Source organism: Indicator indicator, chromosome 8 (genome assembly GCF_027791375.1).
Source record: "Indicator indicator isolate 239-I01 chromosome 8, UM_Iind_1.1, whole genome shotgun sequence".
Lineage (NCBI taxonomy): Eukaryota > Metazoa > Chordata > Aves > Piciformes > Indicatoridae > Indicator > Indicator indicator.
In genome coordinates this window covers 19,525,452-19,549,945 of record NC_072017.1, presented here as the reverse complement: position 1 = coordinate 19,549,945, position 24,494 = coordinate 19,525,452, and the positions used below count along the sequence as shown (strand labels likewise).

At 35.0% G+C, this 24,494-nt stretch overlaps 1 protein-coding gene across 4 annotated transcripts in view; it reads right to left on the bottom strand.

Annotated features, from left to right (window-relative positions):
- Positions 1–24,494, bottom strand: part of SPOCK3 (SPARC (osteonectin), cwcv and kazal like domains proteoglycan 3) — a 120,866-nt gene that overhangs the window by 52,331 nt on the left and 44,041 nt on the right. For 3 of the 4 annotated variants that reach the window (XM_054382921.1, XM_054382922.1, XM_054382923.1), the window contains one exon: positions 14,249–14,363. The exons of the other annotated variant lie outside the window; for it this stretch is intronic. In XM_054382921.1, coding sequence (XP_054238896.1) covers positions 14,249–14,363 — 115 coding nt within the window. The remainder of the gene's footprint in view (positions 1–14,248; positions 14,364–24,494) is intronic. 4 annotated transcript variants of the gene reach the window in all.

The following is a 24,494-nucleotide window of genomic DNA, read 5'->3' as shown; positions in this document are numbered from 1 at the left end:
CCTTCCTGTGCATGTATAAAGAATATGCTATTCACTCATTTGTACCAGAGAAGAAAAACAAGTGGGTATCTTAAAGACAAATCCATACTACCTCCTTCCATCCACACATTATTACACTTTAAGGCAGTTTCTTGCCTTGTTTTTATACAGTTAGTTATTTTCAGTAGCATTCTGCCTACTTTTGCCAGGCAAAGTAACCCATAGTTTATTCTAAATATCTATATAGTAAAGAAAAATCTAAACAAAGAAGCCTTATGCATTTTTCAAAAATCAGTTTTATGTAATGCTGCTGAAATTTCCTGGAATGGCGTTTGCTTCACTTTGAATAAATGAAGTTATCTACTATAGCATTTTAATGAGACAGAGGAGTAAAGAACACATAGTAACAGAAAAAAGATTTTATTTAACTTATCTGTAGTTGCTTGAGAGGGGAAAGAGACCTAATACATGAACAGCTGAATTCAGTGTTCATGCCAATCTTCTTTTCCATTAGGCTGACAAATTATACAGGCATTTCAAGGAGTAATTTGATAGAAATTACTATGTAAATCACCAGAGAGATGAAAATTTGAGATTCAAAAAGCATAAAAAGTGCTTATTAGTGATAGAAATACTGTATGACTTTGTTTAAAAAAAGTTTACCAGCACAAAACAGACTGCAGATTTTTCTTAGGATGTCTCAAACTGCTCCCCTTATAATTTGCATTGTTAGGCACTGCCAAGCATGTATTTTTCTAACACACTTGAAGTACAACTTACAAAGAAGGAATAACATTAAAAAAAGCTTGAGTCAAAATCATTGCATGTTATGATAATTTTCTGATCAGAACTATATGGTCAGTCACATCTTTAGGACACATACAGCTACAGAAAACACTAGAAAGAAAATCAAGTTAACTAAATGAAGTAAAAAAAACCAAAACAAAACACCACAGACCAGAGAGGGTTGGTAATTGGCAAATAAAGGTAAAGAAAACCTGTCTTAGATATTTAGATTCAGTGATGTTTTTACCAAGGTCTTTAATTAATTATGTATATGTGGTAAGAGAACTCTATTGAAATCTGAAGGAAAAGACCTCTGTAGAAAAGGTTCCAAATATCTTTCCAAATAAGAGAAAGTAACTCATTTGAGCTCAACATCTTGGAATCCCCCACTCTCAACTATAGCTACATCTTAAAAAGTGCTGCTCAATTTTTTTTTTTATAGTTTAAAACAAAAGATAGTAAAAGGATGTTCAAACATCACCTAGAGACAAAGAATTTAAAAGGATTAAGAAGGCAGTTGTATTAGAAGAGATAGCAAGTAAATGCATCAGAATCCTTTCTTCCCTTGTAAATTTATTTTCTTCCCAACAAACATGATTCCTAAACACCTTAGGAAAACTAGCAAAATCTAGATGGCAAAAATGAGCAGATTCTTCATATTCATCCTGTCATTGGTTTCTCCTTCCAGCATAGATGCCAGAGTACAGCGACAGCATCCTCTGAGTCCCAGTTCTAAAAAGCTTGTCCATTGTAAAGTCAGAAATATAATAAATTTCCAGCAGGGTCCAGCATTATTTATGGATATGCCTATTGTATTCCAATGAAGTGATCTGACACAGTTTCATGCATTTCCTACATGTTTAACTAGAAACGGTCACATAACTGTATCTGAAGCGGATTTTGCTTGACAAATACTGGAGATGAGGAAAGCACTCATGCGTATTGCAGACTTCATTTTCGGTCACCAGTGCACTCCAACTTTTCTAAAGACAGATGTAAGCTGATCCTTCGTAAGAGTATTTGTAATAACTATTCCAGTCGTTGGTTAAGGTAGCATATACATAATGTTATGTCAATAAAAACAAGCGAGGTACATGAGTAAAAACAACATCTAAACTGTGAGACCTTCAAACAAATGAGTATTTACCAAACAAGTATGAACTGATATAAAACATTACTGAAGGTAAGGAACAAGACTGCATCTTCCCATAGAATATTAATATTACAGATGTTATACTATTTGAGTATCAAAAATATTTACTTTCTTGAAATCTGCTCAAGAGCAAAACCATACTCTCATCTAGTGATACTGAAAACATCCTTCAACATTATTTTTATTGCTTCAGAAGACATACTGAATCTAGTGTATTTTGGTTGTTTTAAGAAAATAATTTAAGTCATTCTGTAGTACTTTTGTGATCTTTTTGATAACTTTTTGCCTTTTATTCCTGCCTACTGCACAAATCCCATGTGGACATCCTGAGCCACAGAAGCTGTCAAAACTTTAGATTCACCCACTAAGGGTTGCGAGCTGAGCATAAACACCTTCTCTCTTTAAGAAGGAAAACTGGACATGCAGGTCAATGAAGCATTACCACATCAGTATTTGCAAGTCAGACCGTTAGTATAAAGTGGAATGGCACATATTGGACATTAAGAAAAGTTTACCAAAAGTGTTTTTCAGCATTGGAACAGACTGCCCAGGGAAGTGGTCAGCATTCCTGGAGGTATTTAAAAGACATCTAGATGTGGTACTGAGGGCTATGGTTTAGTGGTGGACTTGGAAGTGCTAGGTTAATGATTGGACTCAACGATCTTAAAAGCCTTTTCCAGCCTAAATGATTCTAAGATTCTATATTTCATGGAGTTAACTCACAGCTAACTGCCTAGCCTTCCTCCTAAGGACTGAAGGTTTGAGTTTGATATGGCATAACCTTGGCTTAAACTTCTGAAGAAACTACTAGACTGTGAAAAAGAGCCATAAGAAATTATGTAGAGTGGAACCACGAAATATAAGAAAGATAAAACTGCAGACAGAACTATGATTGTTGAGACAAGGTCAGTCAAGGATGGGGAAACAAGCCCCAAATACGTGAAGTTATAAAACCATAAAAGACAATCAGAAGTTTAAGCTGATCCTCAGCTTATTTCAAGAAGCAATGGAAGTCAACATCTGTTATAAGTGATTGAAGTGTCTGATCAGCAAGGACTGCTTGGGTATCTTGCAAAAGGTGGTGCACACCTTCACATTATTGATCTTTAGTATATTAATGTATTTTTCAGTTCTTTTAATGTTGGCTTTCTTACAGCTCTAATTTCATTCAACAAAACGATACAAAACACCAGACTATGTAAGCATCCATTTGACCTCACATGAACATACAAGACTTCCAAATCACTGTGACATTTAGAGATCACAATGAGAAATCCTCTCATTATTTAGCAAAGATCATTACATAATAGGTATATGCAATATAAGAAGGTAAAAACCCAATATATCCCGGGAGACAAGCTAATTTCCTACATACTTCAAAGCTGACATCATTAAATACAAACCCCACTTCTATATTTGTCAATTCCATAAAATGGTACCTACAAGTTAATACATCCCAAAGAAACAAAAAATGCTATAAAAGGTAAAGTAGAAATAATACTTGTATGATAACACCACCACCAAGAGAGCTGTTGTTCAGCTATTATCCTTTTTGTTTAAACTTCGACTTCTTCATTCTCCATCACGCAGAGTTTGGAAAATTCCCTAAACTTGAAATAGCGTAAAACGAAGTGTTCAGAAAAAAAAATGAAAAATATGGTATTTCAGGCCTCAGTTGTTGTTCTGCTCAGTTGCAGCTAGAGAGCCCCAGCTGGCCACCCCTGGTATTCTGCATACCAAACCACCACATTTATCTTAATTTAGTTGCCTAATTTCATTTTCAAACTCATGACTCTGCAAAACAACAAATTCATCATTCTTAGCCTCAGAGCTGAACATGTTTTCCAATACTCTGCTTTACAAGACCAACCACAAATCCAGCTTTCAAGTCTCCAAACTATAATGTAGTGTGACTAAGGCCATGGATACACAGGAGAAGAAAAAAGTAATCTATTGAGAGATTACATAAATGGAAGCAGGCATTTTCTGCCCTGCCCCCATGGAGCACAAAAAGCATTTCACAATATGTTTGGGAAAGCATCGGTTTGCACAAAAGCACAATATTTTTCTTTTAAAAAAACTGAGAGGAGACAATGCTAGTTTTTTTTCCCAGTGTTACTTATCCCTCTATAGTTCGTATTTTCACTCAATTTTATTTTTATTGCAGTCCTTATAGGTTCAAGCATGGATGAATAACTGCATCTTTTGGTATCTGAGTGTCTCTGGTAAGAAAATAAATTGTGGTACCTAACTGGACTAGTGCCCAGTCTGCTAATTGAATACAGCGCCTCATTTTAGACAGCAGCCATATTAAAAATTTAACAAGAAAGTGACCACAGGCAAAACTTAACAACTCCATTCCCAAGAACAGGTTGTCAGAAAAAGAAGTTGTCTTACCTGTAATATTAGCTTAGAGTATTTCTAAACCTTTCTTTTAACCACAATGCTGACTGCTATGTCAAAATTAAACAGCTTCCTAAAACTTGTTTTGAATCTGCTGCCTCAACTATTCTCCTTGTTCCTTCATTCTGAGATGGTAAATGAAAATAACTGAACAGAAATTTCAGAAATAAAATCCTGTCACAGTCTTTCTTACTAAGTTAGCTTCAATCTTAGTGTCTATGTTTCAGTGTCTTTTCATCCAAAACTCTCACTAGGTCTTTGATCATATTAAACAGCTCTGCAGAGTTTCTGTGATGTGTCATTTATCAAGGTAAACACAGACAACAGGGCTATTAAGACAAATAAATTGTGAGACTTCACTCAAAATTATTTCTTAACGTTTACAAACTCTTTACTATTTCTTACAAATATCAATGTTTTGTTCGCTTTTATAACTGTTAGATTGGCATACTTTTTTAAACAGCACTTTGTGCTTGCTTCTCAGTAGAACGTGTAGACAATACTATTTCTAACATAAATAACCTTGTTTTACAATTTGAAGATAGAAAAAGTGAATTAGAACATGACAAAAGTATTTAAGTGTACTCTGAAATAAGTTGATATATGATTACAGTATACTTCTAGAATATGATGGGAAATTCAGTTTTCCAGAAGCCTCAAATCTGTGAAATACAAGATTGAAGTGTTGGTTCCCTATGAAAGAGAAATGTATGGGTAAGAGGGTCAGAAGTACATGGAACTCTATATTTAGCTTGAATAATGAATAAAGGGACATCAAGCCCTCACACAATTGTGTAACATGAATGTTTGGTTTATGATATCTAAGAGCATTCTGAATGATCCAGAACATCTTAGCTGCACATTCATACCTTTTCTAGACTCCAGCAGTATGGCTCCAAAGTGAAAAAAATCAATCATATCCTCCTGATATCCACTTCCTGTAGCTGTACATTTATTGCTCTACTCCCCAGCTTAAACTTCCTCTTAGGTAGTCCTTCCTATTATTTGCCTGTTCCTTGCACCAAGAGTTTGGGGCTCGAGAGGAGATGATGTTTGGGGTTTGCTTTAAAAAGAAGGCCCAAGAGCAAAATTTAGTGTTGAATTTAAGGATCAAGTATGCAAACTTAGTACTACAAATATTCATTGGAAATAAATGTGCAAGTTGTGAAAGCAAATGAAGGGGAATTCATTCTTCCAAGACATGCAAATGTTTTCAAAGATATTTATTTGTCCAAATCTTCAGCTGATCAACAAATGAATTAAACCTTCAATTACAATAAAGTTAACTATTTTAAATTTTTACTTTTGTGACACAGACAAGAAAAAGCTCATCCAGGTTATCTTTCCCAGAGGAATTAATGTATTTTTCACCACTGGGAACTTTAAATGTGTTGTTTTGCACAAATGGAAATCAGTAGAATGATTTCTGTTCCCTGAACACTAACCCTACTCAATTCCACACACTTAACAGTTTTCTCACCACTGGTATGTAAGCAAAACAGATGTATTATGAGCCTGTAAGCACAATTTACGAAGCAGTGCCTGCACATAAACCAAAATGCATTAGAATTGATTCTAGCTACTAATAAAAGCACATGATTGTAATAATTTCCAGATGAAAATTTTAAAATCAGTAAAATAACCCCTCACATGCAAGCATCCTGAAGTTTCATTCTGTTCCATTACCCAGAGTTAAGAGTATTTCAATAACATTGAAAGACAAAAGAAAAAAAATCCGAACACACAATCCACCAACAAATTACAAATTAAGCACTAAGTGATTACAAATTCTTGCATCAGCTATTTTACAATTGCTAATGTATTCTAATAAAGTACACTGAAAAAGCATAGTGACAGCTAATTTTTAAAGCACTACAAGGAAAAAAAACAAACCAGCAAACTTTGTCCAGGATTGAACTGCTCCTAGATTCCTTTTGCATAATTTTTCTGATAAAGGGATATTCAAAGATCTTTAAAGATTTTACTCTTGCTGTTTTGTATTATTTAAATGTTTAAACAATAGTCCATAATTTATTTTATTTCTATGTACTACAATCACAACCTCATAGTTAAGGACAGAGAAATAATTTCTTCTTAATTTTGTTAAAAGAAAGGCAGTAGATCCTCAGGAATAGTGTGAAGGAAAATACCCGTTTTAAAACAACAGAAACAAAATAAAAGCTCATAAGCCATTTTTTATTAATGGGGCAGTACATAAACTGCCCCAGCCAGAAGTTCACATCATAATAATTACTTAATTCAGCTGTCACACTTCCTAATTATTTCCTGTGGTTTTTTTTTTTTGTTTTATTTTGTTTTGTTTTTTTAGGAAAAAAATTCCTAACTTTCAAGTTAGGAATTGTCCTAACTTTCTGTCTTTTAAGATGTGCTACAACTTAGTCTGCCTTCAGTCACTGTCAGCAAGACAGAAAGAAACACAGAACAATAGGATTCATTTTCCTGGAAAAGAAAATCCCAGTCCTAGTTCATAATCTCATTGCAGAAATTGAAAGTAGGACAGTAACGACCACTGGAAAACTCATCATGCCAAATGATTCAACTGATTGTCTGGTGCACTTTCTCATCCCCCTGCAAGGCACTGAGAATCTGAAGATTACTGGAACAGGTAAAACATGAGTAGTCCTAGGACTGCTGATGTCAGATTGCGTTAGTCTATAGAGTTGGACTCCATGTTTTTCATAAAAACAGCTCTAGGAGATTTTGAATGGGAGAAGTATACTGAAAAATACTTCTGCTAATAAACAGAATAGAGGAGTTCTGGTTACGTCTCTTATTTCAAGTTTGCTTTGATCTCCTACAAGCACACATTACATTTGAAAAAAATTAAAATTTTAAAAACTAGTAATTTTCCATTTTAGAAGTCTACATACATGAGAAAAGGCTTTTGTTTGGTTGGAGGTTTTTGGTTTGGTTTTGATTGTTTGCCCCCCCATCCCCTTAGGGACAGTAAATTTTGAGTTTGGCTGCAAAAAGTGTAAGTGTTTATGGTTAAGCTACAACCTTAATTAACAGTATGGGTAGTATCAGCAACGTTGGTACTGAAATATACATTCTTCCAATCTACATATGTATCTGCCAGTAGCATTTGCAGAAGTTCCTTGTAGGAGAGAGAATTAATTCCATTAGAGGACCTTGTTTTCCTCTAGCTGTGTAATCTTAACTGCCACTACAATGAATGGAAAACACACATGCACACCAAGGAAAGACTAGGTCTTCACAACATATGCAAAACGTATGATTTATATGGTTAGCCACCTTTTTTTCCTTTTCAGTGCAATGAAACAGCTAGTAAAAGAGAGCTCCATATTTTTCCTTTAATAAATTAAGTTGCATAGCATATAAAAATCTCCAAAATAGTCACATTTTCACATCTCCTTTAAACACAAAAAAGTTCACATTATTTTCTCAATAAGTTCAATTAAGCAATGGCTAAGCCAACATCCTTTTCAATACTTGGTAGAGTGTAAGTATGGTCAGAATGGCAGTTACACCATAATTGGACTAATCAAAGCTATAGAACGTTAATATTGTGAATGAAGCAGTGTTGCTCATTAGCCTACTACAAAAGAATGACTATAAATTCAGCCTACATGCAGCACCACTTCCTGTGCAAACACACAGATAATGCAACAAGCTTGAAACACTGCCAAGCTGGCAGACTGGTAGCACAAATTATGCAAAGAACCAGAAAGCCTTCAGTAGATTCAATAGAGCTTGGAGGATAAGAATGATTAAGTGTTGCTGCGTACAAATACAAATCACAGTAATGAATCAGACTAAAATTTCCAATAAGGGACATAACTGCACCAGCTGGCCTTCTTCATCAGCCTTGTAACTTGAAATGATGACATCCTAAACAGTGGTGTTTCCAACTTTCACACAATTCGGTCAAAGCAAACCCTTTGTTTTTCTTCCATTTTTTTTGAAGTCTTTTTTTGAAAACATCACAAAATGCGGCAGCACCTAAAGATAAGGAAAGGTACCAAACTACACTGTTCCTTCTACACTTTGCCTTTTTGCTAATCAGAAGAGAGCATGGCTCTATTTAACTCTAATTAAAGAGAGCATCTTCATATCAGCTCTTAATTGACTTTCTTCCAAAACTACTTGGACTTACTTAACACAACCATAGATTTGTAATTACAGCTTTGGGGGTTTTTGTGTGGTAGCAAGTCCAAATTGAAAACCCTCATCCTTTTCTTGTAAAGTAAGAGTGATAGTGAAATTGCAAAGTATGATATTTTAGAAATCCAGGAGTCCTGTCTGTATGACATGAAAGAATAGAAATGATACATACACATGTATATGTATGTGTTTGCATGTATGTATGTACATGTGTGCACTCTTCTTATCAAATGGACCTCTCATATTCTTGGGCTTGATCACTTTTTATGTCTGGGGACATAACCTCAGCCATTCCTGGAAACAGAAGAGATTTCAGTTTGCTTTCACAGTGGAATTAGTGTTTCGGTTCTGCAGGACTTGAAATTTACTTGGGGTTTCTGTCACATCATCCATACCAGGAAAAAGGTTAATCCATCTCTTGCTTCAGGGCCCAACACTCATCACTTTAAACACTTCAAAGGTGAGATTGAATGTTTTCATAATGTGAACACACCCAGGGGAGAAACACTGACAATCAGGCTCAAGAAGTAATTAGACACTATAAAAGAGCAGGAGTCCAAGGCAAGATAATGGACTACATGACCAACAATTTGAACCAAATCAGCACTTGGAAATGTTATTTAATCATAAAGGAAGTTGCAGTAAGATTAAGTGCTAGCACAAAAATCTATCAAACTGTCCAACTACTCTACCTGCTCATCTCCTGTCCTGCTTCAAATTTTATAAAGGTCTGGTCTGTATACTTTTCTGGGATCATGCCTTGTGGAGCTTTAATACAAAATGAGCCATTATGAGTTTTTGTTTCTTCGTTACTGGTTATGACTCTATCTGTGACTGGTGAATTCCTGTAAGTTTCCAGGCAAATCACAATCTATAAGTGAAATACCTTTTTTTTAACATGCTATGGATGTAACATGGCAGACACAAGTGCAATGTTTCTCTCATAGCAAGGAACTGTCGTGTTGCTCTGAACATTTTATATAAACCACAGAAAGCAAAGCAGGACCTTTACAATGTGGGCAGGGGGCATGATGTATAGTGGGAAATTCATAAAAGAGACCTACATTTACCTAGAAAAATTGCACATGCATTTAATGTAGTAATTCAATGCATCCAAGCATTGACTGACTTCATGTGTCCCATCAATTTTATGAGCACATTCCTTTTACTTATGGAGGAAGAAAATGAAACTGTTTTGTCAGATTCCACTAGGATCAATCAGTAAATACATGGTTAATCACTAGGGTTCTAATATATCAAAGCCACTAAAGATATACCTTCAATATTATTTTTGGCCCCAAACTGGTTTCTAATTTCCTAGTTTTCAGAGCTTGCACACAAAACACATTTGTAAATGTTACTGAGCAAGTCATCATGTCACCAGTTTCTTGCAGTAAGCATGCTGTTCAATCTTGGAATGGACTGTAATGACTGAATGATTGTGTCTCATTTGTAAATTGTCTCCTTCAGCTGGATAGAAATAAAAGCAAAGAGAAACCTCTGAAGCAGATAGATACTTCCCTCCCACCTCTTTTCTTTCACCTTTAAGCATTAAGCTTACTTTTTTTTTTGTTTGTTTTAAACAAACATGCAGTACCAAAAAAAGAATTCTAGTCTAAGTAATCCAGCTGAAATGTCAGACGCTGTATCATATTTACTGTTACATGAAAATTGTGTGCTGGGTGGCAACCCTGCTCCATTTTCTAGAGCCCTGCTCTTCATCGGCAGCTAAACTACTTGCTTAGAAACTTATCTATAAACTCTTGAGTTTAGTACATTAGTTTATGATTCACAGAATCTTTTTCTTAGAACAAACTAACATGATGCGCCACTTCATACTAAAACTCTGTTTCAAGTCTAAGACTAAGTTAACAGACTATTTATCAGGACCTACAAATCTACAATAGCTTGTTCCTTAACTAACTTTTCATCTTTTCTGAGTTTGGTTACTTACCCACATTCCATGGCCTTAACAAGTTCCTTTATGTCGAGGTGTCACCATAAATTCTTTCTTTGTTCAAACTGGCAGCTACAAGTATGTAAAGATTTAGGATTTATCTTTACCACCTGCTGCAGTGCAGACACAATGAGCACAGATTCCACTACTGAAACATCTATCATGATCTACAGAAGTCCTTATCCTTTTTTTATTTCATCTCCAGTTTTCTCCTGGCTGAAAATTCATGCAACTTTTTCACTTTTCTTCAAACTCACAGGGGTGAACTCAGCTCCCAGAGATTCTCATTACCAAATAATTAATTAAATCTCCAGAAAGTAAAGTGATAGGGTTCTCACCTTAACATTCACATCACTGTATCACAGTATCAGCAATACCGTATTCCCGCATTCTACAAGTTGTATTTGTAACTCAATGAGGTATAGTTTAAAGATTTTTATTACTGCATGTACTTTACAGGGTTTTTTCCTCCATAAATCCCATCACTTAACCAATAATAATAACTGGGAAAGCACTAAGGGGTGGAAAAACATCATTTAGGCAAATTCAAAAGTTAATGTGAATCTCCAGAGTTTCAAAGAACAAATGAAAAAATCTATTTTACACTAAACTCTGAACTACTGGTTTATCATGTGTTCTAGTGCTGGCACCTACTCCCTTTCCACAGCAATGCAGATGGAACTACTTAGATAAATAGCATTAATATATATCCTGTGAGCTATAAACAAAAATCTGGCATCTCTAACCATGACCTCATACTTTCTGATGCTCTAGTACTCTAAACTATTCTCATGGTAAATGATCTACACTTATTTTGCCTTTCTGTCAAATACTGTTCAGTCTTTTCAGGACACTATATAAGGAAGTTCTTGCATGAGGATGCTGTGGAACTGCAGAAGCAGGCTAGAAGAGGAGTTGCCATCTTGGCAATCTCCCAGAAATAAGCCTTGCGTGCAGTACCTCAGGGGAAAGCATTACCTCTGCTGCCATGGAAACTGAAGAAAGAACAAAACTACAGAATTGCCTAACCCAAAACACCATGAAAAGGGCAGTGAGATATAGTGGGTTTGAAGCCACATAAAGACAAGCAACATTGCAGCCAGAGCACAGTGCTGAGATCCCGAAGCTAATACAAATGTTAATACTTTTGAAAGCACAGGTAGAGTCATCACGTCAATAGAGTGAACTGTCATGGTAATTAATCCTGCTAGTATCATGTCACATCATGTCGCTAACAGTCCTGAGATGGCCAGGATATCCACTGATCACATGCTTTGTTGTGTAGTACTGAGCACTCTGTGCACAGCTCAGTAATTCATAGAGAGCTACCACAATTTAGAAGTTTTACTGTACATGTAAGAACACTTGAGACAATGGACTGGGTAACAGAATGTCCATGCTTAAGCCTAGCCTTTTTTCTGCAAGACTGTTTCTAACAAAATAAGAAAAGAAGCTACTAATGTGATTTCTCCTTTGAAACAATTATCAGCCTTCACTGATTAACAACCTCTGTCTATGCTATTACCTCAAAGAGTGACCAAATTTATATGGAGAAATTTATGAACAATGTAATAGGGCTACTTGGAAATGTTACCTCTAAAACCAGAGAATTTAAATAAATCCAGTAATTTCAACTTGATGACACTATAGAATAATCTATTCAGTTATAACTGTATTTAACACTTCTTTTCCTGAGGTACTCTAGAAGTTTATTTATCTCAGAGGCATGAAGAAAACAGTTTTCTCTTCCCTGACTGTCTCTAAGGATAGTCATTGCCACTGTTATCAGTTCACATGCTTAAAATTTTCCAGTGCAAGTTTCAGGCAAATCATCTCTGGAACATCTAGGGATCTATACGTAAATATGTCTAATTGGAAATCTACTGGCAAGTTCTTTATGAAGAGTTCCCAATTCTCAACTATTTTTTCCCAAAGATATCCCCATCTGCCTTCTCTTTAAAACAAAACAAAACAAACAAAACTGCAGACAAAAAACCCCAAACAAATAACACCCCATCACTAATCAACCAACAACAGCAAAAACAACAAAATAAAACCAAATAAAAACAAGAAGAAAAAAAGATAATTTAAATTATCCATTCTTTCAAGAACACCACACACAGACAAAGTGGAAAGGGAAAATTACTGGAATGAAATTTTGTGAAGTTTTATTCCCAACAGACTGAATACAGACAGCTGATATATTAGAAATGGATACAGATATGTAATATAATCTGACAATTGATAATATAACCTTTCTCATCTAATTTTTAACAAGAGCTAAAAATGAGTGGAGTCTTTTGGGAACTTGGAAAAACAGATGGCAGAGGAAAAAATCAACTCACAAATTGTAGATAGCAGTAAAGTAATAAAATCCTGGACTAAAGAAATGAAGAGTGGTAAAAAGACCAGCAGACATGACTGTGAATAGGCTATTCATACCCTTATCTCACCATACTTTAAGAAAGACAACAGACCACATGAAAGTAACCTCTTTTAGAAAGAAAACACAAGGAAATGGATTTCTCTTTGAATCTGGTAATCTGAGGGAAGCTTAGGAAATCCCTGTCATGGCTCAGGAAAGGCAAGTAGATAATTGCTTCTTCTAGTGCTTGTTATAATCACCAAGCTGCTACCATGTCAAAGTTGGATGGATTGTATTGTATTCACATAAGCTTTGTCTCTTAAAATATCACTTTTCTCAAAGAATGCCAGGGCCTTTGGGAGGAGTAATACAGGTATGAAGGCAGGTGTCAGTATATTTATGAATTCAACCACTGTACAGAGCTTCGTCTAGCCTAAAAAGTTTTCAGTCCTTACCTGCAGCACGTATGCTTAATTTGGAGATATCATTTCTTCCACTCTTTTCAATAACGTGTGTACTACCTCTCAGAAATGTCAAATGATTGTGTTGTCTTTCCACAGCTGAAACTGACAAACCCCCACTGACACTTCCTATGCAGTTGAAATTAGACTACCTAGCTTTATCTGATAATAATTTTTACACTTCATATAATACCTTATCAACCCAAAACATATAGCTTTACATTGAGATTGTTTGATATAAACAGTTTTGCTCTACAAATTAAGTAGAGGTTTTTTTGTTAATTAACTACAGGTGCAGATTAAGATTAGTATAAACTTTTCCTTTAACTATGTATTATCTTGCTTGTTTAAGAAGCTGCAGATGGGTGTATTTAACTTAACTAGACATTTAGAAAAACACCTTTATATAATTTATAAAACTGTACTGACTCTCTGTAAAGCTTGAAATACTCTTTATACATCAGACAGGAAAGTCTTATTTTCCTTATCTTTTTTCAAGCCCTACTACACAAAGCACATCAATACACATTTCATTCAATTTACTGAAGTTTAGACTTTCTACTATGCTGTGTCCTACAATGAAAAAAAAAAAAAAAGGAAAAATAACCCCAAACATCTTACACTGTAACACTGTGAGGCAGTTTTGAGTTCACTAGCTTCATACAAGAAGTGATGAAGTCAAAGTACTGTAGAGCAGCAAGACACTCATAACTGTTATATTCATTTGGTACCAGACCAGTAGCTCTTTCCTTAAATGTATTTGCACCAGCAACTTGGCTATTTAAATATGTATACCCTTTAGTTTACCATCCTATCAAAAAAAAAGCAAGTTTTAAATATTCTAATCAAATTATACATACATAATTACTTCTAAACTCCACTACTACGCTGCTCACATGTTGCTAAATAACTAATTAACTAATTATAGTGTATTTATGGTTTACAGTCAATCATGAACACGATAAAAAATTCTATAGGATTACTTTTAAAGTATTTACCTGTGTGTAAGCCTTCGGTGACTAATGCAAACAGCAGTTTGTTGATCCTGTGCAACACAGACCTTATGGCGACTACATTTCATCTTTAAACATGGATCTTTAGCCGGATCTAAAGCTAAAAATAATTTTAGAAAATTGTTAACAATTATCTAGAAAGATGCAATTAAGTAAAGAAACACACCACACAAAATCCACTAAATATGTGGAGGGGGGGCTGGCCTGCTGCTTGTATAGCATACCAAACCGAAAGACTGATTTCACCAGAAGAAAATGCAGCACACTCAATGGTAATGCAAAATGAAGTGTGAGAAACGTCTCACCAAGAAAAACAAAACATGGATAGTCTGTATATTCTCATACAACATCACTGGGTTTTATTTCTGTAAGTACTCAGTACCCTATCCTACTCTCTCCTGGTCAATGCTTATAACAAATGCAATAAAATGGTGCTGTTTTTTACTGTAGCTGAAAAAGGTATTTTTGGTATTAGAATTTGCCTAGAAGTTTTAGGAAATTTGCATAGCCATTATCTCATTCAGAACAACAAAGTCCCAAAGAAGCCAATTTTGAGACGGATTTTGTTGCCTACAGTTCTCTGTTTCAGTGATGCAATTTCTAAAGAGAATTAGGTTTGTGAATTTTATAGCTTAGGAGCCACCGCATTTCTGAAATCACAATACAGCATAAAGCAAAATATAACAAAAAAAAAAAAAGAAGTCAGAAAGGCAAGTGACATCTGATCAGGAGTTTGGAATTCAGATATTGGCTGCCATACCTCCCACAAAATACAACATCTTTTTAAAAGCCGAAAGTCAAGATGCTAATAAAAAATACTTTCAGTCCATTTCTTTTCATTCCTACTATGACAAAAGGAAAAGCATCCATCTGCTAAATTCTGCTGTTGCTTAGCTAAGAAAGTACTCACCATTGCATTCTTTAAACAATTACCACTTACCCACTGCAATCCCCAAATATTGTTATTTCTACCTTGAAAGTAATTTCCTGTTCCTGCCTAGTAAGATACAATTGCATTCTTTTGATTCAACGCAAAGTGGTAAAGGATGACATTGAATTCCCCCTCCCCTGAAGGTACTCAAGGCCAGTCTAGATGATGCCTTAAGCAACCTGGTCTAGTGGAAGGTGCCCTGCCCATAGCAGGGGGGATGGAACTACATGATCCTCAAGGTCCCTTCCAACTTAAACCTCCTTCTGTTCTATGAATTTACTAAGAAATAACTCAGATGACACTTCATTAAAAGTATACTAAACACTCAGGTGAGTGATTTGTATGACTACAACATAAATTCTACCTGTAGTATTCTAGGTCTCTTATTTCTGTGTTCTGGATCTTTTTCACAGATAGTCCTTTAGTTGTTAATCCATACTCATCTTTGAACTATACTTTAAACTACAAACACTAATTTCTTGTTGTAACATCAGAAGACCCAAATAATTTGTGTGTTACTTATTAAATCTGAATGGCCTAATTCTTGAGTAAACATACTACATGGCGATACAGTAACATTTCTGCCAACTTATGCTCTCAAGCAACAATTAACTTCTCCCTTCTTTGAACTCCATGGTTTATTTCAGGTAGATCTATAGGCATCATTTAACAACACTCAAAAAAAGGGGAAAAAAAGACCCCAAACAATCCACCCATATACATTAAATACTGAAGTCTGTCTTAGACAACACAAAAAATTCTAAAACACAAAGGGAAAAAAAAAAGCTATGAAAAACTAGAATTCAGTTTTTCTATGTTCATCTTGACTTTAGCATATTACTATCCAGTCTTTTTTAGTACAGAAATTCTTTGCCCATTCTTCATATTTGCTTATAGAATAGATATTTGTGTACATATTTTCTGAAAGTAAAGTTATGTTTCTGCTGTTCTACATAATCAAAAGTAAACTTTTAACCACATCTCTATTTTAGCTGACAGAAGATACTAACATATGGCTGACTAATCACGAACCCAGGAAACAAGAACCAGGCTGATCACTAATTGCAGGTTTAACACACAACTTTGTGCTGCTAAGTACAATTAAATACAGTCTAAGCAGTGACTTTTTCAGTTTTATTTCCTTCTGTCCAAAATATATAAATCATGTAGCCAACAAAGCAGAAAAGTGATGGAATAATTAATGCAATAATAATTCAATGCAGATGGAAAATAAATATTTTAACTACAGTATAAGACATATGCAATTCCTTTCCAGATATTTTTATTTCTACAGCAAAGCTGTCATAAAACCAGTCAACCACAAAAAGCATGATTACAATAACTCTAAAGAAGTGGGATGAAAATGCATGAAAAAAACGACTGAACGAGGATAACAGAGTTGAAGACAATTAATGAAAGTATATTCAGTATCCTTGTCCAATACACTTTAGATTTTAGAAACCATATCACTGCGTTAATTCAGGCAGAATGTGATGTCAGCCCTTAGTAAGCATATCTAGATAATCAATTAATATATTGTTCCAAATACCTCTTCCCAGAATGTTCCTTGATGGAGACACTAAGGTAGTAATACTGGAATATGATATTGGCATATCTTTAGTAACTGTTTTTTCAAAACTGAACAGGTTAATGGAATAAAAGTACATAAAGAAAGAGAAATTTGGAATCACATTAAGGATGCTGAGTTCAATATCCAATAGAAAATGTGTTTTCAGGAGAAGTGTTGAATGAAACAGATCATGTAAGTTTCCACTCACATGATTATTTCTTTTCCCAAGTTCTTGGAATACTGAAGGTATTTTTGACAATTTCATCAAAAGTTAGCAAGCCATAACACATCTTTTTGCCGATGTTACATGCAGAATACAACTTTACAACCGAGAGATGGTACTACCACATCTTGCTTTTATTACAAGATAAAGATGTGTACCAAACTAAGGATGACATCTTGTTTCTTCTGGTTCCATTAAAAAAAAAAAAACACAACAAACCAAACATAAATACTCCCAAAAACACTGCACACATGCATACTCCATATATGCAAGTAAATGGAAACATTGTAAGGTTTAAAAATAGATAAGCAAATAAATGGAACTCCAAAAGACCTAACTAGAAAGAAGTGCTGGGTTTCAGCAGCCCTCTTTATATATCCTTTTTCTTCACTGTTGTGAAGAGACTGTATAAATTGTGTATTGACGCACCATTAAGTTCCTTATGTATTTAAACATGCTTCTTCTACCCAAGATAAAACAACTTGCATCTTATAAATGACAGACAATGATGCATGTTCATTGGTGAGTACCTAACGCTAGAAAATAGTTGTGCAAGACTATCTGCAAGGCAATCCCTTCCTGGCTCTATGTTGGCATCAGACTCAGCTGTGCTCTGTCGATTTTTCTCCTCTAAGAAGTTTCTTTGATGAAAATCTAACAGCTGACAAAAAGGAAAGGCTTATTCATAACTGTGGTGAAATTATAACACATTTTGTGCATGCACACATTTCAATAAGACAAGCTGTGATAGATTGTTTCTTTTAGGGTCATTTTATAAATCCAAGTGAAGTACTCAACTAGTGTATGTATGCAAGACCCTCTTAGCAGCTCTGTCCAGTTGCAGAGAAATTTTAAGGATTTTTTGATACCATCTCTACCAATTAGACATTGAACAATACACCAGTTGAGTTCATTAAATTATCAGAGGTATTTTTTTGTAGCTAACAGTTAACAGGAGAGTCTGAGTTAGAGAACACTGTTTCGGACAAAGAGAACAACTTCCTGAGCAAGACTGGGCTCTTCTACCAAAGGTTTACATATACACACAATCAGTTCTGAACTATACTCAAATCTTACAGTACTGATGTAACCTTCCCACATTTGCTGACTCAGTCTGCATATCATGTCCTGCATAAAGCTCTTCCTCACCTCAAGTGTGGCATACATTCATTATATAGCAAAAATTACTATGGGACTGTGTTAGTACAGGGGCTTATATGTAAGCAGAGGGAGCAAGGCAGCAGACGGAGTATGCCAGCAGAGCCACGTGTGTCAAAATCACAAGACCATCTTGAGAATCAAAGGCACGTTCAACCTGCAGGGTCTTGACATTGACATGAACTCACATTATCATTCAGTGACCAGCATGAGCCTCTTATAGAAGTCTTTTTTCCATATCTTACATGTGTTACATGAAAACTTCTTAAGTTACCAAACCAGTTTTAGTGATGCAGCAGAAGTCACAGAAGAATGCATGCCTTTGAACACATTTTTTTGCAGCATCTCACAGCAGCAAGAGAGAGACCATATAAATCACTGATTCAAAAGCATGGACTTTTGGAACGTGAAAAAGTCAATTACCTGAAGGGTCCATGTCTGCCTGGATTAACAACATAGCTTAGAAAGCCAGAGGATAAAATACCGAAAGAAATGTTGCTAGAAACTGAAAATTATTGCAAGTCTTTCTCATTTGTCTTGCAATATTACATGCTGTAGATAAAGCTATAGATTGGAATACTTTGGATCTAAATTTTATGAATCTACTTTGCATAATGTCAGAATTTTAACTTGCTTTTAAAAAATGGCAGACAGATTGCATTAGTGATTTTCCCAACTCTGAAATCCCTAATTTTTTTTAGTCCTTTATGAAAGCATGGAAATGGCTTGCCGTTTTTTTTTAAAACCTGTTTTACTTCATGCTTGGAACAGAAAAATGAACAATTTCCATGGGAAATGAAGGCTGAATCACAAGAAAAACATTTTCAAAACCAAGAGTCTAAAGTTTTTCAGGCTGGGAAAGAACTCAACTCGATTCACCTTATCATTGTGACATATCTGACTATATTTAGATTCTCCATTAAGTCATGCTAAATATCTTAAAACTACTATGAAAATCTATAAATTTATTCCAGAAAAAGTATCATTGATTTCATCTAACCATAACACTTGGTTAACTCAGGAAATAAGTCTTTAATTCTTTGCTGTTTCTTCTATCAAACCCTAACAAAACATGCTTGCTTTGCCCCAGCTAAAGAGTATGCAGATTTGGACTGACAACAACACACACTCCTTTCCATTTCTGCAGCTATGAAACAGTACAACGTTCACACTGAAAATATCAAAAGTGTCAAAATCTACTGTGGAGCCATTTATGTATCCTTCAGAGCTATTTATTCAGCATGAAACAGACATCATTCTGAGGTTTTACCATCACTTCCACCTACTAAAATATCTTCCTAATTATGAAGGCTAAAATGAAAATGTGGCTTGCACAGTACAATTATATTGTCATCAAAAACAGGTGATGGTTTCCACTATAGTGAGGAAATTTTTGGAATAATTAGTATGTCATTAAGTTTTAACAGAAATGATTTATTAGTGGCTGCAATGTATCAGCTAACTTCCTAAAAAGTCTGATACAGTCAGCTTCTAAAGATTTTAAAGATTAACACGATAATATTCAGCTTTATTTCCAAGAATCACCAAATGGTAAGGGGCTGGAACAGACCTCTGAAGATCATCTAGTCCAATCCCCCTGCTAGAGCAGGATCACCTAGAGTAAATCACACAGGAACACGTGCAGGCTCCTTTGGAGGCATTCAGAACCACTCTGGGAATCCTGTTCCAGTGCTCTGTCACCCTCAAAATTTTTTTTCCTTATGTTTACATGGCACCTCTTGCGTTCCTATTCGCATTCATTGTCCCTTGTCCAATCACTAGACACTACTGACAAGAGTTCATCTTCCCGACACTCACCCTTTATTTACAGGCATATATTGAGATCATAATCAGAAAAATGTGTTCCTCTGGGTTGTCAACATGCCTAGTTTACATTTGTCCATATATACACCTCAAATAACACCACATGACATATTAAATTCCAACAAGTACAAAAATATCACTGCCATAAAAAGTACTACAAAAAGATACAATACTCGGTGACCTCTATGATTTCTATAGGAATAGATGTTGCAAATAGAAAATAATCTTCTCTCTACTGAAAAATTATGGAGCAGAATTAGGATCACCTGGTTACTTTCATAGATGGATACATGTTGGTTATTCTCACATGCTAAGAAAGCAATTAATATTTAAAAAATTATTCAATTACGAGTAATGGATCTATTTATAATTCAAATTTGGAAGAGGATTTCAGCCAAGCTTCCCATCATCTCTCCTGTAAGTTAATTTACACCTAGTGCTCCCAGAATTGGCCAAAACATCATTTCTATTTGGAATATAATAAGAAATCAAGATTATCAAGACGCCACATACGAATCCTCTTCACAGGCATTCTGTGGCAGAAACCACAGTAAATTCCATTATTTCATTATGACATATTCCTAATTTTCCATTCCTAGTAAAATGAAAGGGGGGTGGAAAAGGTTAAGGACAAAGTTTACATATGTAAATTCTGTCTCTCTCTTTCAAAGTTTGTGATTTTTTTCCGATGAGCAAAATAAGACCCAGGTAGACATTATACTTTACTACACTTACCAAGACTAAAGCCATATTTGGAGTATCTTGTGAGTGGTTTAATTGCTCTGGTTTAAAAAGCAGGTCTGCCTTATTTGTCCACAAAGTTTTCACATTTAACGATGGGTGAACAAAAACCAAAATTATCTAAAAATTTTAAATTTTAGGTCAAATGTCTGGGTTACAACCCAATCAGACACCTAGAATGGAATCACACTGCCTGCTCTGAAAAACTACACAATTCCTGAAGACCATCAGTGTCTCTACTTCTTGATTTTTAAAGATGGGGATTTCCCACATGCTAAAGCAGAAAATTTTCACTGAAAAATGTGTTTGGTCTAGACAGATGAGCAGAATTCCATCACCACAACTTCCAGAAACAGCAGGGAGGAGAGCAAGGCAGAGCATATAAACACACATACAACTAGATATTGTCAGCTAACATGGAACCTAGCTAAATGTTCAAATACAGTTAACAGTACTTAAGTCATTATCTTTGCCAAAATTTGCATCCATGCATACAGGCTCTCCTCAGACACAAACAATTTGAATCCACTACTGTGAATGTACAGTAAAACATGCCTGTCTTGCTATCATAAAGCATACCTACTGAGAATAAACATTTTTTAACTTCAACAAGAAAATGAATCGTTGTTCAGCTAGCAATCTTTGTGAATAAAAATGAGATAATAAACAAAAATTGCCTACCTCAGTAACCTGGTGGGGATGTTCTGAAAAAGATGAATCTCAAACTTTTGTTTCTTCTCCCAGGGACTGTATCTGCCATTTAAGAATCCCTACATAACATGAAAAGCAAAATGGGTAGCTACAATTGGCAGCTTCACAAGAGCAATCTTCTTGCACATTTCTATCTGGCCACAAGAATCTCCAACTTCAGTAAGAAGGATAGAGAGAAAGTTTGTCTATAGGTGGCCAAGCAAGCATTTAGGAATTTAGATTCAAATCTCTGCATGTTACCAGCTGTCTTAGAAGTCTGGTTTCTAACTTGTGAGCAAATGCTTCAACAATTAAGGTGGCTGCTTGGAGGCACCTTCCAAGAAATACCTACTCTCATGAGTGCTCAGAATTCTCCACACCGATGAATCAAGGACAATTGCGTAAAGCCTTCTATCAAGCTTCTGCCAGATGCATCACTGTTTCTAGCATTTTATATTACTAAGCTCTAGTATATTTGCACTGAGTGTAAAGTTACCCTGCGACGGCTGCAGTTTTGCTATATACATGCACGGAAACATCTAATATTAAGTTTGAACCATCTAACAAAGCACTGCATATTTTCTTCTTTTCTGCTGCTGCAATTAAAGTTTTTTAAAAACTTAAATTAAAAACAGCATTTATATTGACTCATAACATGGTACCTGCTATTTAATTAAGTTAAATTATTGCTCAAAAAATGAAGTAAAAACTGGCAGTCTCTATTCCTCCTCTGGAATAAACCCATTGAAGCTTGATCTTTTTCGTATTTTCAAAGTACTTCACTCATTCTTTCTCCACTCCGTTTAATAATCTTCATTGAGCCATACATTTTTAGTCACATGTGTAGAAATGTAAGGCTTATTTGTATGTCCTAACCCACCTGCTCTATTCTAGCTCACAGAAGACTAAGCATTTGTGTCCTGAAGAAGGGAGACTGCACAGGACACGTTCCTCCAGCAGCTTCTTTCCTGCTGTAGTCTCCAGTTGAGAAATTTTACTCTTAGGCATCTCAAAAACATGCTATGAGGGGTAAGCAGGTTTTTTCAAGTGGGTAGATTCTAGGATGAACTGGTAGGACAGGTAATTTATATAATAAAAATGTATCTGTGTGGGGACATGTGTGTGCATGATTAATGTGTGTAAAACAGCTAGTAAACCTCTACGTCCCACTTGCTTGTTCTTTGTGGGGTTTTTTGTTTGGGATTTTTTAAACATTATAGTTCACTGCTGACTGACAACATTTAAAGCCCTCCTAATTTTCTTCTGAATTTCTATTTTATCAATCTTTAAAATCATCAATAATGTAATTTCTGGCCAAATTCTGCATTTCTGGCCCACACAATCTCAAATTCAAACTGTGTGCTTAGCAACATCCACCAATACACTCCACCACCACTGAATTTAAAAAAGAACAGAACTGAAAAGATAGTAAAAATAATTCAGGCTTTTTTATTATTAAGGCTAAACTATATTTAAAGTAACATTTTAATTGCAAAATACGGCAATTTACCTTGAAAGTGGTAGATATATTAGCAAGTTTAAAAACATCAATAGTTTTGCTATAAAAACTAGATCATGAGTGCACATATCAAATGTAGCAAAGTTAAATGTACATGACTTTACATTCACAGTCTTCAACCAATGAATCTTCACTAAACTCCCTTAAAGCTTCCCAAAGCCTGCAAATGAGTTACTGAAAAGATTTTATTGAATATGACTAAATTATTTCAGTTCGCAGTACAGAAATGGATTCACAAATTATAGAGATGTGCTTGTATGTATTTGTTACAGAACTAGGCAGATGAAAACAGTTAAAAGGCAAAGACTCAACTCAGAATTGTTTGCTATCTACAATATTTCTGCCATTAAACAGGCATCTAGTATAACCTGATACCATAACAGCAAAAAATAGTTCAGTGGAATGGTCTACAAGAAATCTACAAATTAACTATATACCTTCAGGATGTTTATCCTCCATGGAAATGTCATTTCATATTTTTTCCATTATACGAAAATACTCCACTGTTCCTCTAAGGTATTTCAATTGAGCAAAGCAAAACATCATTTCCACTTTAAAATGTTTAAAATGTTACACCAATGTCTTTGCATATACGACGTTATTTAATAGCTGCATCCTCCAAGCCCTCCTACCATGCATAGTCTAAAATAAAAGACACCAAAAGAATGCTGGTGTAAAAGTGGTATATGATGAGAACGTGTTAGCAAGTTTTGTTATTTTTTCAGTTTGAGAAAACATTGATAAAACATACATTAAACCAAAATATTCAACTCGGAATAATCCAGAACACAGACCATCTTAAATGCTTGTTTCTAAAACTACTGAAAGGACAAAATGTAATTAATAGAACAGTCAGATTTATTCTAACAATAACACCTGCCCCACATAATTGTTCATTAAGAATTTACATTGTGGTATTTATAGAAATAAACATTTTTGTGTGTATGTATACATCATTATACAGTGAAAACATCAATTAAGATATGGGTTTATATTAACATAAGCAAATGAGTTCAACGGCAACGAGTACTCTTTGGACAAATGTCAGATCTTGCTCTAAGGGATAGTATTAGTGGATTGCAATGCAAGCTGTAACATTTCTCCATCTTTTAAAATAACTTTTGCAGCCCAGGAGTAACTATCACTTACACATTTCATAGTCAGGGCTAATCTCCTGGAATGCTTGGAAATACATTTCCATATAATTACTGTCCAACCACTAATACCAATGGATACACAGATATGCCTACCTGAGCAATTTTGACATACTTAATTATGCAAACATAAGAATGCCTTTCAGAACACACAGAAGTATAGGAAACTGAATGAACACACTACTAAGACACTGATTTTAATACCACACGCACAACTATTGATTCCTTGAACCACAGACTTTGCAAGTATTAGCAGCAATATCTGGATTCAGATTAATTATGCACTTTGAAAACATAAGTAAGCATTATCCATACACAGTAAATCTATGAAAATCTTGGAAAAGGCTTTAATAGCCATACAGATCTTCGAAAAATAACAGCTATGCGTAGGCCTGAAAGATGTCTGTAAATTAACATGGAT